This window comes from Amblyomma mixtum, chromosome 2 (genome assembly GCF_055824585.1).
Source record: "Amblyomma mixtum isolate Tamu chromosome 2, ASM5582458v1, whole genome shotgun sequence".
NCBI lineage: Eukaryota > Metazoa > Arthropoda > Arachnida > Ixodida > Ixodidae > Amblyomma > Amblyomma mixtum.
Genome location: NC_143013.1, coordinates 172,006,455 through 172,023,102, shown reverse-complemented (window position 1 = coordinate 172,023,102; position 16,648 = coordinate 172,006,455). Strand labels below are relative to the sequence as shown.

Below are 16,648 nucleotides of genomic sequence, written 5' to 3'. Positions count from 1 at the left end.
CAGACCTAGTATCCTTGATGGACGAGTTGTCAATGCAGATGTTGATGGTGTCCTGATTATTGCGTTGACGCAGATTTTTCTGGAGAGCAGGTTAGTCTACACGCCTGTGCATAATTTTGAACTATTGTTGCCGCTGTTTGTAGTTGTTCTTCAATCATTCCCATACTTCCCGTGGTTGTCCAGATGGTTATATCATCAGCGTACAGGGCGTGGCGTTTGCCCTGTACCTGACTGAGAAGGGTGGGGGATTTAGGAGTGCAATGTTGAAGAGAAGTGGGGATAGTACTGCCCCTTGCAGAGTGCCTCTCGTGCCCATCTTCACTTGCGTTGTTTGTTTTGTGCCGGTGCTGATGTTTACGGTTCTGTCCATAAGGAAATCGCAGATGTATGAGTAAACTCGCTGGCCACAATTCGTGCTGTGGGGGTTGTTTAGGATTGTGGAGTGCTTGACGTTGTCAAACGCTCTTTGAGGTCGAGAATTAGAAGCGCTCAGTCACTGTTTCTGCGTGCGGGATCAATGACACTTCGTGTTTGAGTTGCAGAAGCACATCGTGCGTGGACAAGTGTGCCCTGAATCCAAACATCGTGTGTGGCAGTAGCTCATTGTCCTCAAGATAATTGGAGAGAGGCGCGTGGACTGCTTTCCCATGAGATTGCCTGCGCACGACGTGAGGGATATGGGGCGCAGGTTTTCGATGCTGATTTTCTTTCCGGGTTTGGGGATAAAGTGTATATTGGTTGTTTTCCATGCTTGTGGAATAATGTCAATACGCCAACATTCGGTTATGTAATCCGTGAGTTGCTGCAGAGCCTCTGTGCCGAGGTTGGCCAGAAGTCCGACCGTAATTTTGTCTTGTCCCAGGGCTGTGCCTCGGCGCATATCTGCTAGTGCTGCAATGTTTTCCTCTAAAGTGAAGTCTCTATCTAGGTCTTCGTTCGGTTCCCCACGGTACTCCTTATTGTAGGGTTGTGGATCTCTCGCGGTGCAGATATAGCGACGCGTGAGTTCATCCACGAGTTCGTGATCCCTGCCTTGAAAGCTGTGTAGGGCTCGATGCAAATTTCTGTGTTGTTCACTCTTCGCTTTTGGAGGGTCAATTAGGCATCGCAGAAGGTTCCATGTAGCCTTGGTGTCTAGGCGCCCTTTGAGGGATTCGCACTTCGTTAGCCAGTCGGTGCGAGTGAGGTCGAATGCGTATTGGTCTGCTTGAAGAGTATGCTTGGCTATTCGAAGTCTTAGTTTCCGATTGTGTCTTTGTTTATTACACCGTTTTATAAGGCTACTTCTTGCTTCCCAAAGGTGTAGGAGGTGGTTGTCAACAGCTGGGAGATCCTCCGTGGTGGCGAGGGACTTTGTGAGCTTTTCTTTAAGGTCGAGCATGGAAGCCGCCCAATCTTCGTAGCTGGTTATTTGTTCCGATGTGGCTAGTTTGGTGTCATTCTTGAATGTCTCCCAGTCTGTAATTCTGGCTTGCCCTCGTGGTTTGCTGTGCTTGTTGCTTTTGAAGGTGGTCTGCAGCACGTAGCGATCGCTGCCTTGGGTCACTCCCGTATTGAACCACTCATAGTTGCGGGCATTGCGGACGAGCGTGAGGTCGGGGGAAGTATCCCGCGTTATGCTGGGGCCGACTCGCGTCGGGTGCTGCGGGTCCGTGAGTAGGGTCAGGGCCATGTCAGCGATGGCGGATGCTAGTTTTCTGCCTTTCGCGTCTTCCCTGGGGTATCCCCATAGGGGGCTAGAAGCATTAAAATCACCAACTACAGCTAGGGGAGCTTTTTGGGCTTCTCTTAGGGTTTTAAGAAAGATCACGTCGAAGGCTACGCGGTGCTGTTTGGGGCGACTATATATATTGAGTATATAGGTGCCCTTGCTGTTTTTGTGCTGTGGCAACAGTTTTATGAAGGTATATTCAATGTCGCTGTTTAGATTAAGGTCTACAGTGGTTGCCGTGCATGATTTATGGACCAAGATGCATGTCGAGGGATTTTTTTGATGTGTTAAGTATCCTCTGATCTTAGCCTCCATGTTCACTTCTTGCAGGGCTATAATTTGCGGCGCATGGGGATGAGAGTCTATGTATTGCTGTAATGTTTCCCTCTTCCGTTTTAGACCTCTGCAGTTCCACTGTAGGATGGTAAGTTTATGTGTGGGTTGTGGAGCCATGCTGAATACTAGAAACGTGGGTCTCATCATGTGGTGCGCCCTCAGGTTGTAGATCTATCTGAGTGCTTAGCAGGCGACGAGTTCCCATTTTACCCTGTAGCTTAATTCGTGCCCTTGTTGTGAGAAACATGTGATAATTATTGAAGTTTGCGGTCAATTCTAATCTCCTGCGCTTGCATCCTTATTAGAACTGGTTCGAGGTTTTCCATCATGGGTTTAATAACTGATTCGAACATGCTTTTGATTGTCGTCTCGTACATAATTTGTAATTTATTTTCAATGAGGTCTTGAATTGTTTTTTCCAAGCGAGTGATGCGTTCCTCGGTTTCGGGGTGCTCTGTATATTGCAGCTTTAGTGCCTGCGGTGGTGGTGCCTGCGGAGTTGGTGCCTGGTGTGGTGCGTCTGGTGTAGTTGCTTGCCTCTCGGGGGTGCTAGTATCTAACTGGTGTAGAGACGGAGGGGTTAGCTCTGCCTTATCTTCTTCCATCGGGCATGCCTGTTGCGTCGATGGAGGTAATGTGTTGTTTGAATTGACTGCGATGCTTAACTGATGTTTCAATGTGCTATTTTCAGATTTAAATTCAATCGCTGCCAGGGAGACCGCGGAACACACCACCCGTTCGGTGCGATGCCTCGCCCTTTGAACGCAACGCTTTTTGAGGAAAGGAAATGGCGCAGTAATTCTCTGTCATCTCGGTCACGGCCTCTCGATCTCTCCTCCCTTGGGAGAATGAGTGTCGGTGTCTCGGTGGACACCTGAACCGCACCGTCACGGCCGTGGCACCGTACAGGAATGGAGGAAGTCAGAGTGAAAGAAGAAAGAGAAAAAGTGGCCGTAAAGAAGAAAATGAAAATTGTATTTGAAGAAAGGAAATGACGCAGTAACTGTCTCACGCTCGCTCCGCGAAATCGCTCACACCTAGAGTATAAAGTGTTGCTTCCGCAACAAAAAATGGCTACCGGTTTAGCATTGCCAAGCACGAAGAATTGTGTGAAAGCATTGTTAGAACGCAGCTCTATGGCGCCCGTTTCAGCGTTTCGCGGCGTCGCCGTCGCCGTTGTCCGTTATAACCAGCAGTGGACACCTTAGTAGCGCTTTAAGCTGCGAGACCAATGGAGCGGGACCTTTGAAAGCAAAGGAAAGTAGCATAACTGCCCTCTTGGAACAAAGGACACCCTCCACCTCCAGCGTGCTTTAAGCTACGTGGCGGTAGTGACAGATGTGCGCTGCACGCATTGGCATTGACAAAGGTGTGTCATTTAAATGAAGGGAAGTGCGCATAACTGGCTCCTTGGGTCAGTGGGCGCCTGGATCGAGCTTATAGGTACGTCGGGCTTTTAGAACTTTGTGATAGCGAATCCCTGCAGGTAGCCATGCTGCAGATCGATCTCGCTAAGGCATTTGACAGGGTGCCACATGACATCCTCTTTGATTTACTGGACTATGTCGGTGTTGGTAAAGTTATACGCGATGGTGTAGAAATGGCGTACAGAAACTGGTTTGGTTTTGTGGGGTTTAACGTCCCAAAGCGACTAAGGCTATGAGAGACGCCGTAGTGAAGGGCTCCGGAAATTTCGACCACCTGGGGTTCTTTAACGTGCACTGACATCGCACAGTACACGGGCCTCTAGAATTTCTCCTCCAAAGAAATTCTAGCCGCCGCGGCCGGGATCGAACCCGCGTCTTTTGGGTCAGCAGCCGAGCACCATAGCCACTGAGCCACCGCGGCGGCCGTACAGAAACTGCACCACAAATCTTGTCATAAATGGTGAACTGTCGCGCCGTATAGATGTACGCTCATCTGTACGCCAAGGTTGTCCTTTGTCGCCGCTGTTGTTCTCACTGTTCCTTGAACCACTCTGCCAGAAAATTTCGCAGAATGAAGAAATACGCGGTTTTGGCTTCCACACGTGTGAAGTTCGTGTGCTTGCTTACGCGGATGACGTTGCCTTTTTTGCATCGGACAGGGAAAGCATTACGGCTGTACTGAAAACAACACAGGATTTTTGTGCCCAGTGTGGGAGCATGTTAAACATAGATAAGTGCATTGGTTTGTGGCATGGCGCATGGGACATGGGACATGACTCCAGATGTATTTGAAAATGTTCACTGGTCCACTACACCGAGCACATATCTTTGGGTGCCTCTTGATTGCTATCGTGAAAGCGATTCGGTCTGGCGCAAGAAGGCCGGTGAAATGAGAGAGATGACATCTAAATGGCGTGGGCGCGACCTTTCAGTGTTCGCGCGTGCCACGGTATGCAATGTTTTTCTAGCAGCAAAGATAATGTACATCTTGCAGGTGTTGTACTGTACACGGGTGAATATACAGAAGTTCCATCGCATCTTTGCGACATTTATATGGCAGTCCAGTTGGGAGAGAACCTCCCGAACGAATATTTTTCTGCGAGTCGCTGAGGGGGGTCTGTCCCTCTCTCACTTGTTTTTAAGCCAAGTGGTCATGCGCTTCATGTTTCTCCGCGAAACAAGAAACCTTTTCCTCCAGTGTTTTGTTCAGTTTATGTTGCCAAATGCACTCCCAGACTTTGTAATCTCCTCTGCCGGAGGTGGTCGCTACAGTGTGTCCCGTTACCTCCGTGAGGTGGTCGCATCTTATCGATTCCTTGTAACCCGTTTTTCCAGAGAATATTTGGCAACTGTGAAGAAAAGGCAACTTAAGAAAGACTTATTACACGTCCTTTTTTCCCGCTCCCTTGTATCGGTCGGCCTTTGGGGCCTCACCGGGAAAAAATGTGTTAAAGAGGGTAAGAAAAATGTGGGTAACGCCTTCAGCAAAAACTTTCTTCTTTCAGCTGCACACAGGTACCTTACCTGTTAAAAGCTGGTTACATGAAAGAGACATGTACGTCCCGTGGGGCACCCATTGCCTTCTGTGTAGGAAGGAGGAAACAATTGACCATGTTTTTGTCGACTGTAATAATGCAATCTTCTTTTGGGACGTGTTGCAGCGAACCATAAAGAAAGATTTGCCGCTCACTCCGCACGGCATTAGGTTTCTGCCTGTCGAAGACGATGGAGCTCCATATGACATCATTTTTCTGCTTGGCTTGCATGCAGTGTGGCGTAGTGCCATGGCATATCGCCATTGCGATCCTGGATCCAGATCTGTGTATCAATATTTTGTTGAGAGTGTCCTGAAAATTTACGATGTGTTAAAAGACCGAGGTTTTGACGAAGAAATTGTATCCCTTTTCCAGAATCTATCCCAACTGAAGAAGTTGGAATGGTCGCTGGAAGTGAGGAGTGCTGTAGCCATGTAAATAGCCATGTAAATAGTCACATATGTTGTAATGCACTGTGTTTCCACGCCTTTGAAGGCAATAAAGGAAAAAAAAAAGTCGGTCGATGAGAGAGAGAGATGCGGGCTGCAAGCATTGACAGCGTTGTGCCAGAAACGCGGCGCTGAAGCCATATTATGTCGGTGGTGGTGGTGAAAAACATTTTTAATACTCAGAGAGAGTTTGGGGATCAGAAGACCCCGCTACATGGTCGGTATCCTTAGTCCAGGACACCGCACGACGAGGCCCCGTCTCGCGCCCGCTTTACTAGAGCCCTTTGGGACTCCAGTGTGGAGCAGTTGAGGAGGGCAGTCTCCCATGCCTCTCGGGTGGGGGTGGAGGAAGGGGGAAGGTGAGGATTCTGAGTACATGCCCACGCCATGTGAAAGATATCACAGATCTCTCCACAGTGCGGGCAGCGCCCATCTGTGTTCGGGTCGAAGTGTTTTGCTATGGCAGGACAGAGAAGAGTTCCTGTCTGCAGGCGCCGCAGAGTTCGCTCCTCCGCCTTACTCAGCCCCTTGGCAGGTGCCGGGTAGAGGCGGTGGCTGTCGCAATAATGAATTAGGATTTCGCGGATCCGCAGAAGTGGTTTTTGAGCTTCTGAGCCAGGAGAGCTAGGAGAGCGTAGACCCTGGTGGCCAGGAGCCCAGACAACTTTTGTGCGAGTTGGATCGGCGGGAGCGCGTCTTAGAATTTGGGAGGCAAGAGGTGATATTTCCCTTGCAAGAATAATGTTCACAGGCCCGGCGAGAGTCTGTGATAACCGTTCTCAATTTTGGATCGGCGGCAGCGAGAGCTATTGCGACTTCCTCCGCTCGTGTTGAATTTGGGGCCCGAAAAGATAGTCCATCGACATTCATTCCCCGGTGGACTACGCCAGCCGTGTAGAATCCCGCAGGCGACGGCCCAGTTATGTCCACGTAGTAGACGCCCTCTTTAGATCCATATTGCCTCTCAAGCGTGCGAACTCGCGCTTGTCGTCTGCCTTCATCTGAAGCCATGTCCATGTTACGCGGGAGCGGAGCGACCCAGAGCATGTGGCGCCACAGCACCGGGATGTTCTCCGTTCCCTCTGGTATGCATGTGTGTTGGATGTGTAAGCGGTTTAGCAGGCGGCGCCCAGGAACCGTCTGCGATAGCCGCGTAAATTGGTCCACGAGGTGGGCCTCCCGCAACTCCGGATAGGAGTTTACCACTCCCAACGCCTTCAGTTTGGCGTTGGAGGTAGCCACCGGGAGGTAGGATGTCGGCGTTCGTTGTGTTCATTGGCGTCGGCGTTGACAACGTTTTACTTTCCGATAAATGTAAGGAAATGAAGCGCGCCTTAATCGCGCTTATAGGTACGTGGGTGATGAGAGAGAAATGTGGGCTGCACGCATTGACAACGCTGTGCCAGAAACGCGGCGCTGAAGTCATTGGCCGTCGGCGTTCATTATGTTCATTGGCGTTGGTGTTAACAACTTCTTACACTCCGATTATTTTAAGGCAAGGAAGTGAGCATTACTGGCTCCTTGGGTTAGTTGCATGAATCGCGCTTACAGGTACATGGGGTGATGAGAGAGAGGTGTGGGCTGCATGCGTATGTGCTGACAACGGTGAGCGAACTCTCGCCATCAACCATTAACTGCCACCTGCCAAGTTGGCAGGGTGGGTGGGGACTTTATAATGTACATGCGGAGTGACGGCCCTGCCATCGCAAGCAGCGTCGAGAGCTGTTGCTATAGCAGCCGTTTCAGCCGCGCTCCACCAGGTGTCAGGACCGTCGCTGCGCCGCCGCCGCTACCGCGCACCTAGTCGCGCGCTCATTACGCTGTTTACACAACTTGCCCGGCTTAACCAGAGCTAAACCTCAGCAATTTTTTTTTTTTTTTGCCCAAGTGGGCAGAAAAATTTGCGAGCCCTCCAGGCTGTACAAGGTGAGCGCATGCCTGGGTCTCTCTCGCAGCGCATCAATCATTGCAACAATTGCTATCGCCAAGGACTGCCAACTTTCGACCTTTACACACTGCGCGTTCACATACGTCATCAAACAAGGACTCCCCAGCATCACCTTGTGTCAGTACCGGTGCGGAGACCGCACGCTGCGTTCTCAAAGGTAATAGCAGCGCACCAGTCTTCCATCCCATCACAGTTCACCCCGACGGGACGGCCTTCCTCTGCGCTCTGGTGCCTGTCGGGGCCATGTGTGCGCCTTACAATTCCGGGGATAACGAAGAAATCGGCCCTATCGACGCCGGCCCTTAAGCAGCTCACAATCTACCTACTCCACACCGAGTATAGTGACCATATATGCATATATATACATATATGGCTCGGTCTCATCTACTTTAGTTCAGCTTGCGCCGTGGTCCCTCCAGCCAGACAAGCCAGTATCAACCAACTAATTTCGCATCGGACGACCTCCACCGGGTCAGAATTGGCCGCTTTTCGTGCGGCTGTGCAGTGCATCGGTGCAGAAATACCTCACAAATGGGCAGTGTTCTGCGATTCAAAAGCTACGGACACGTAAAAAAGCGACGTACATTCCTCTCTCCCCTTTCTGTCTCTGCCTTCGTCCCCTTTCCCACGTGTAGGGTAGCATAGTGGACATCTCTTAGTTGACCTACGTTCATTTTTCTCTCTCTCTCTCTTGTCAAAAACGCACCCCATTGGTTTTCTATGGAAGTGCGTGCGGGACAAATTTTAGAACCAGATTTTACAACTCATGGGGAGGTTAGACCAGCCTCATCAACATGTCCTTACAGTACCTTAAAACCAGGGTGTCGAACCGGCATTTTTTCGGGTTCGGTTCGGGTTCGCGTTCACGCCTTTTGGATTCAGTTCCGGGTTCGGCTCCAGAGGGTCATTCCGTTCCGGCTCGAACCGGTTCGGACCGTCTCGAACCGGTTCAAACGGGTTCAAACGGGTTCAGGACAAAAAAAAACAGAACGCAGATGAGTTTCAGTCAGCCTTGCTATGCGTTTTCTTTTTTCTTGCACATCGCTATACAAAACGAAAAAATGGAAAGATTTGTTTACGAGAACATAAAACTGGGCCAGTTGGCAAGGGTTCCCAAGCAGCAGCACGTGTAATTGGCCCAATATTGCAAATGGATGGTTTCACTCGAGTCCCTTGTAGGAACGACCTTTGCCAAAACATTTCCAACATCGGGCCAATTAGCTGTGCTGCTGGGGTTCATGCTTAAGCAGCCCAGTAAACAGGACAAAAGGAAGTCTGTAGACGACACAGACGCTGACTAACAACTGGTTATTACATTCTCGGAAAAGTATATGAAGGCGCTAGACACAGGGAACAACCCCAAAAAACAGAAGAACAAAGGTTAAAACTATAAAACCATACTGCGCATGCACATCATACTGGAGTCATGACATCTTTTTCAACGAAATTCGAAGACTATATTCCATAGTAGATGGCACTCCCCTATCTCCTGGACCGCACACAGTTGCCAAGAAAGCCTAAATCCTTATCCACGAAATTTGAAGGATGGTGAAGCAACACGCTCATCTGCTCCCTTCCTGACCATAAAGGCCTCCACTATCTCCCTGCAAATTGGATCAGGGTGATTAAACAGGAGACCTGTCTTTCAAAGTGGGGAAGCAATGAGCATTTGTTCGAACATCACAGATGGATGAAATGTCGTACAACTTGGCTTTGCATTGCTGCGAGTGCAACGATTTATTCCCCCAGTAGATAAGACAAGTGTCCCGTTTAATAACCCTGTTTGCATTTGTAGGGAGTTGGTCGAGGCCAATGGGATCAGGAAGGAAGCAGATGAGTGTGTTGCTTCACCATCTATCAATTTGTCAGATAAGGAGTCAGGCTTTCTTGGCAACTGTGTGAGGTCCAGGAGATAGGGGAGTGCCGTCTACTACGGAAGATACTCTTCGAATTTCGTTGAAAAAGACGTCACGACTCGCCTGTGATGTGCGTGCTCAGTGTGGGTTTTAAGTTTTAACCTTTGTTCTGTTTTTTGGGTTGTTCCCTGTGTCCTGCGCCTGTATATACTTTTCCCAGAATAAAATAACCAGTTGTTAGTTAGCGCTCGTGTCGTCTCCCGTCTTCCTTTTGTCGTGTTTACTGCGTTACTTGAGCATGCAAAAATTGTTTAATGCGAGATGTTCTCACTTTACCCATTTTATTTATTGTCCGCAGCAAAACGACGAATTTACGGCAAGGGCCGCAAAATCAAATAAACTCGAAATTAAAGAAAATCGGCTATGCATATACGCTCTAATCCACCTTATGAGGTGTAAGACGAAAAGCCGATGGATTTTGCATCTACAAGACCCTCCTGCTTGAGCAGTTTGGGGACCCCGTAGGGCGAGTAATAGGTCTCCCTTGAAGCTTTAGTCAGTTGGGACTTTCTCGTACGCAGTGTACTTACGGGGCGCCAAAATTGCTGGTTTTTGTATTTTTGGAATCAGCAGCCGAGCTCCACAGCCATTGCGCCATTTTTTTTCTTTATTGCCCTACAGGCCCATCGTGAGCGGTTTTATTTAGAACTTGCTGTCTAAGGCAATGAGCGCCTACAAAAGTAAATGTTGCGCTACCCACTGCGGTTGCTCAGTGGTTAGGGCGCTCGGTTACTTATTCGGTGTGCCCGGGTTCGAACTCGGCCCCGGCGGCCACGTTTCGATGGAGGCGGAATGCAAAAGGCACCGTGTGCTGCGCGATGTCAGTGCACGTTAAAGGGCAACTGCGCCACTTTTTTTGAGAATTTCGCGATACTCAAGGATTCAAATCTATACAAGCTGCAGGTAAAGCATGCCAAGGGTTTTTGCACTACCATTTAAAATAGTAACGTAATCGACGATTAAATTTTTCACTTCTCAAGGCAACGAAGGAGTGCAGGGAAGTTGAGTGTGACGTCATGGAATGTATGATTTCAATTTACCGCTGTCGTCAGCCACGCCCTGTCGTGCCTCATTGAACGCTGCCAAAGAACTCTCGGCAGGGTTTGCCTTCAGTGCCGTTGGTATTTTTTTCCTTCAAAGCAGGCGTTTATGCGTCGGAAAAGTACTGATACCTTCGATGACATCATCATGCGTCGCCCACCTATCGTTGTGCGCTGCGGAGAAGCTTGAAGGCCGTCGCAATTTTAATTGGTGATTACATCACCGTTTCAAATTCTAGGCCCAAAGGACTTCGCACACCTTACCTGGAAGTTTCACACATTCGACCCTTTTAAGCTCGTCGATTTCTAAAACCTATGCAGTTGCACTTTAAGGAACGCCAGCTGGTAGAAATTATTCCGGAGCCCACCCCTACTGCACCTGTTTCTCTTTTTTCTTTCACTCCCACCTTCCTCCCTCTCTTACGGTGCGGTTCAGGTGTTCATCAAGAAGTGAGACAGACTGCGCCATTTCCTTTCCACAAAAACCACCATCACTACACTGTTGGGCCCTCGCGCTAATATTTCGTTCATTTGCGCGAAATGACGCTAAGAAAAGGAAGGCATTATCAATCGGTACTAAAATGACTACACACACCCAGTTTTAATGCGTGTTTTCTCCTTTCAAATGACGCCATGGTATTCGCTTATTGCCACTAAATAATTTAGAAAATAATTTTCTCCCATACTGTTTCGGTTTCACCAGCCGAATGATGGCTGTGACGTGAGTTAAACATTAGGTCACGTGAGGCACGGGAAAACTAATACAAACGCTGATACGTTGTTTTGACTCACTGTAGCACTTAAATCAGCCGACTTCAACACCTATAATTACAACGAACGACGTATCAGCAGTTATATTGCCGTTCTATAGCACCTCACGCGACCTAATTTCCACTACACGTCACAGCCATCGTTATGTTGGTGAAACCGAAACAAGGTCAGGAAGAAATTCAAATATAAATTATTTATTACGTGTCGGTGAATACCATGCGGTGCTCCATGTATACCAACGTCTAACGCATCGTTTGAAAGACGAAAGCACGCAAGCAAAAGCTTGGTGTCTATAGTACCTTATTGAGTTAGAGCAGTCCTAACATTTTGATTAAAGATTTACGCAAATATGTAAAAGGGGAGGAGTAATAACTCAAGATTTCACATAAACCTGACGTACAAGTGTTTAGAATTGGCGGTAGTACAATACAGAAGCGTCAATTAGGCTTCTTCCTAGGCACCAGACCTCCTGCAAGTTTGCTGTCGCATATACTGGGTACCATTTTCGCACTTCCCAGCGCAGACAGCTACGGGTGGGTAAATCTATGCGATAGATCATCTCATTTTGTCGGAAAACAAGACGCATGCCGGGATGCAAAAAAAAGTGGGGCCGAACCGGGTCCCGAACCGGTTCGGAACGGTTCCTTTGAATCGTTCCGGTTCGGGTTCAGTTCCAAGATGGCGAAAAAATATGGGTTCGGTTCGGTTCCGGTTCCGGGCGAAAATTCGGGTTCGGTTCCGGTTTCGGGTTCGGGTTCAGTTCCGGTTCGACACCCTGCTTAAAATATTCCACGGATGCCTCACATTTAATACTGATGTCCAAGAAAGCTGGATTTGAACGCTGGATGAAAGTTGGACTCGGATGGAGTTCAACGAGCAGGACTCCTGTTAAGCGAGAAGCCTACGGTTCCAGTAGCTCCTTTCCCCCTTTTCGCCGGTAACTGCCGTGTCCGTTGGAAAATCTGGAGGGGTTAGGGAATGATGACAGCGCGTCGCGCGCTTCGGACGCTGTCCAAGGCCGCGAGGAATGGGCAGCAAGACCGCGAACAGCCTTGTCAGGGTCGCAAAGGGCCGACGACCATTTCCCATTGAAAAGAGATGAGCTCTAGAGTGGGGGCGGGGGTCAATAAGGTCGGCGACTTCTAAGCCACCCGACTGTCGAGCTAAGCGGTGGAGTTCTGCTTTGCTGGCGCCTCGATAGTTTGCATGTTCCAGGAAAAGTGCGCGATCCGCTGAGTCGGGCTCTGGCGATCACTGGGCTCCGCCCACTTGAGTGTACAGTGCCATTGCAGCGGTATTGGTTGAAATTGGGCGAGACCAGACTTACTAAAGCTCCGCCCAATTATCGAAGGTACTAAAACTCGCTGCAAACAAAGAGCAAAGAGGAGCGCGCCGAGTCTCAGTCTCGGCCGCTTTTCTACACCCCTTCTTTTGAATAGCCTTTTCTCTTAGAACATCTATTTTGGTCCAGTCTTCAATAAATCAGTTTTTTTTCTTCAAAGACGTTGGAATTGCTCCCCCAACCGGCAGCGTGTCGCCGGACGAGTAGACGAAGCGGATCAAGTGCCCTTCGTACTGCTGACCGGATACGATCATCGACCAACGTGACATCGTTATTTGTCGCTCGCGACGAGCATTCGACCAGACCATCCGGCCAATCCAACAGTTACGGAAAAACTTAACTGGTGCCGTGGACAGGATCAGTGTTTGAACTTAACTACTCCGTTTCCAGGAAAAGTAGCCTATTCGTCATTACTCACAGTGGCCTCTTTGACAAAAGAACACTGTAATTTATCGACATAGACCAGCTTCAATGTGTCTTCACTGTTCCTTTAGCAGGCTTAGACACTTCACATTGTTTCCAGCTAATGCATGCACTTTTGTCTGCCACGATTTACGATTTAGAGTTTCAAGCAAGCGTCCGCCATAGTCACTATTTATATGCGCCTCATGAGGTTTCCGCAGCTTTCAAATAACGTTGCACTCCTGATGACAGCACTGCAGGGTTCTTTTTTATCAGTTCCGAAAACCGAAACCGCAATGCGATTGACGTATACGGCATTGCCAATCTTCGTGAGCACTTATTCACTCAGTATTATAACAAAACACGATTTAAATTGATCAAGCGATTAAGAAACATTTCGGATTGCGCGAAGGGTAGAATATCAGCTCATCCCGAGAGGCGCGCGCACCGGCTCAAAGGACGAAAGACGACAAGGAGAAAGGGCATTCGCACGCTCCTCCACGTGCGCCGATCGCGCTAGCCTCCGCCGTACCCCTACGAACGGTCCACCTCGGAGAGAAATGCAACCCAGCCAAGAGCCGCTCTGCGGTAAGTGCTTCAACGGCCAAACGCCCCGTCCGAGGGCTACTTCTTGCACCCGCGAGCGGGTAGTGGTTACTTACATATTAGATCAAAAGATGCGTCGCGAAAAAGTCCACTGCTCAAGGATCAAATCTGCCCAACGTAGCCGCGTCTCAGAAAGAAATTTTGCTGGCTTACATCGGGCACAGACTTATAGCCAGGGAGATATCCACGGTGCTTTGTGGTTTCCGCGTGCCGTTAGGCGCTGCTGGCTTCAAATGAGCGGGACGGAGGCCCAGCCTACTTACGTTTATGCCGCCAGGAATACATGGTGGCTCGGGGGGAAGGGCCGCTGCCACGTATGCACCATGCGTTGTTTTTTTTTTTTTTTTGCAAACCGAGTGTTAGTGTCGTTCTTAAATCGCTAAGACAGGAGGGGATGTGCGGTACTAATATTTGCCGTATCTGCTAGCAAGCGCAAATTTCCTCTTTTCTCAAACGCTTCTCCTTAGGCGTTATGATTGTCCACTCTTCAAGGCCACGCTTTCTGGTCGTCATGTAGAGTTGGGTCCAGGATCTGTAGCGCCTCGCGGGTCCGGCGTGCTTTCTCGCAGACGAGCCGATCGCAGAGCCCCCGGAGCCGCCGCTGCCGCCCGTCAGGGGTCGCAAGGAATCCGTGTATTCCCTGCGCAACTGGACGCCAAGCGATGATGACCGGTGCCGGAGCGTGTCACACTTGGGCCTGCTCATGCCCCTCTACCTGTCGCCCATGCTGTACTACAGGACCGCGGTACGCCCTCTCTTCCTCGCGGTGATGACGGAGGACCCGCGCCTCAGTCATCTCGCCTCGTGTGTACTACACGCGCGAGCAGCACTAAAGAGAAAACTCGGTTCATTATAAACGCCCACATATGGCGTGGTATCTGAAGCGCCCACTCCCAGTCCTTTCCCTCAGTTGACCAATATTCCCTCAGGATAACTGCTGAAGGCGGCAGTTTCTGGTTACCATGCGGACACTATTCCCACTGGAGAAATTCCCGCGTACACCTCTCGTTGCACAATAGTGTGCCTCTTGCTCATATTGGAAAGAATTCATCATTTCCTCGTCCGTGGCTTCTGCTTGTGCCCAAGTAAAGTGCACAGATTCCTCCTGCATACTTTTATGCAGCCTTAAGGCCATTTCATATAGGACACCTAAATCACTATACCCTTGCCGCTCCTTTAGTTCTTTGCATATCTCGCCGTGCACGCATTGCATTCTTTAGGCTTTTGCCCTGTGAACGAAAATTAAATGCCACGAGTTGTGCCGTCCCCCTTCCCCCCTTTCCCCGAACCCTGAAAAAAAAAAGAAAAAAGAACACTTACACATAGTTGTCCTTAAGTGCCATGCCTGCCTGTCTAGTTCCAGCAGCTCAGAACAAAGAAGAATCTGAGGCGCAAAACCTTTCATTCAAATTTAGCTTTGCTTCAGGCCCTCCGTGTAGAGACGAGTCAAGCCTGAAATGAAACGAATCAGTCATAATTATGGTGGCGCGCCTTTCCCAATGTTGGCAAGGCTTTAACGTAACCTAAAGGCTTGACAGAGTCTGCACATCAGTTTACTATCAGAGTCTGTACGAGGAAGCCTGTCATTGTCAGGGCTTGTCAGGGCGAGGACCGCTGTATTCAGCAGGGTATGGCTATGGCAGTCATCGTCAGAGCAGCAACAGTTATAGCCTGTAGCACATCTCCATCTCCATCCCTATATATATATATATATATATATATATATATATATATAGAACTGTGCACCGCATAGCACATGTTGCCTCTTTGCTAAGTGAAAGCACGAGCTGATGGGAAACCCAACAAATCTATGAAAGGCTAGCACAGGGTTGAGGCTCCAACTATGCGGTCATATCGTCTTTCTGCGTCCCCATCGCGTGTCATGGGGCTATCCGCTGCTGCATTATCTGTGCGTTAAAAGTTGCTTGCTTGCTTTCACGTTACGTATCGCCTCGTGGCACGCAATAAATCACTCCAAAGATGCAGTTTATTCCTCGCGCCATTATCGCCCTTTCTCTGAGCAGCTTGCAACCACTTCAAACTCATAAAAGGGAGACATGCTTGTTTGACGAGAACCAGTGCAGAGGGTGCCCTTCAGTGTTCAAAAAGCTGGGTTTCGCGTCAAGTGCAGCTGAAGCACGGCTGCATTTCTTCGCGCTATCTGCCGAAGAAGGGCTGCGTGGATAGCGAACTGGTTAAACAGTGCGCACTTTTGTTACGTGGGAGTTCCTCTGCTTAATTAGATTGCAAAGTCTGTTAGCATACCGTAGACGTGTTACCGGATACGTGCACCGGTTCACCAGACAACGGGTGTGCACGCGCAGTGTTCGCGCCTGGCCGTGTCCCTACTATTGTGCCTGCGCAGGAGGCGTTCTGTAAATCGGTACCCCTCTACTATCCACTACGCTAAAAGCCTCTAGTTTTAGCACAGCCGAGACGTACTCGCCTAGACGTATGCCTAATTACCGGATGCATGCTGCGCACGTGCAGTGGCAGATGCGCGGCCCAGTAAGGTACACACCTGCCCTGCACGTGTGCAGCAGGCCTCCGTTTAGCATACTTCTAGGTGAGTACGTCTCGGCTGAGCTAAAACTCTCACACTGACACGTCGCGTGACCGCGTACTTGTGCGTCCAGTTCACTTCGTCGCTGTACTGCCTGCTTCTGGTGCTCATCATGTGGGCACTCAACGCGGCGCCCAAGCCGGCCATCGCCATCCTGCACATGGTGAACCTGCCCCTGATGAACCTCATGTCGGCCGACCAGCTCGCCGAGCAGTACCTCACCGTGAGTGTATACGCACTTTGTGCACTTCAGTAACTGGTGGAAGCATGTAATAAACTTCGTACATTTTAATACTCCTGCTGGCTCACTGGAAATAGGACCTGCAAAACTAACGCTTACTATCCCGCCGCGGTGGCTAAGTGTTAAGGCGCTCGCCTACCGAGCCGGAGTACCCGGATTCGAACCCAACCGCCGCTGCCGCGTTTCGGTGTAGGCGAAACACAAAAAGGCGCCCGTGTGCTGTGCGATGTCAGTGCACGTTAAAGAGCCCCTGGTGGTCGGAATTATTCCGGAGACCTCCACTACGGCACCACTTTCTTCCCATCTTCTTTCACTCCCTCCAGTATCCCTTCCCTTACGGCGCGGACCGGGTGTCCACCGA

The 16,648-nt window shown here is 49.7% G+C and overlaps 1 protein-coding gene across 2 annotated transcripts in view; it reads left to right on the top strand.

Moving 5' to 3' along the window:
- The first annotated feature begins 14,041 nt into the window (after nucleotides 1–14,041).
- LOC149361618 (uncharacterized) overlaps nucleotides 14,042–16,648 on the top strand; it is a 63,319-nt gene continuing 60,712 nt past the window's right edge. For both annotated transcript variants that reach the window (XM_089572737.1, XM_089572736.1), the window contains exons 1-2: nucleotides 14,042–14,228; nucleotides 16,120–16,269. In XM_089572737.1, the coding sequence (XP_089428863.1) occupies nucleotides 14,187–14,228; nucleotides 16,120–16,269 (192 nt within the window). In that variant the 5' untranslated portion in view covers nucleotides 14,042–14,186. The remainder of the gene's footprint in view (nucleotides 14,229–16,119; nucleotides 16,270–16,648) is intronic.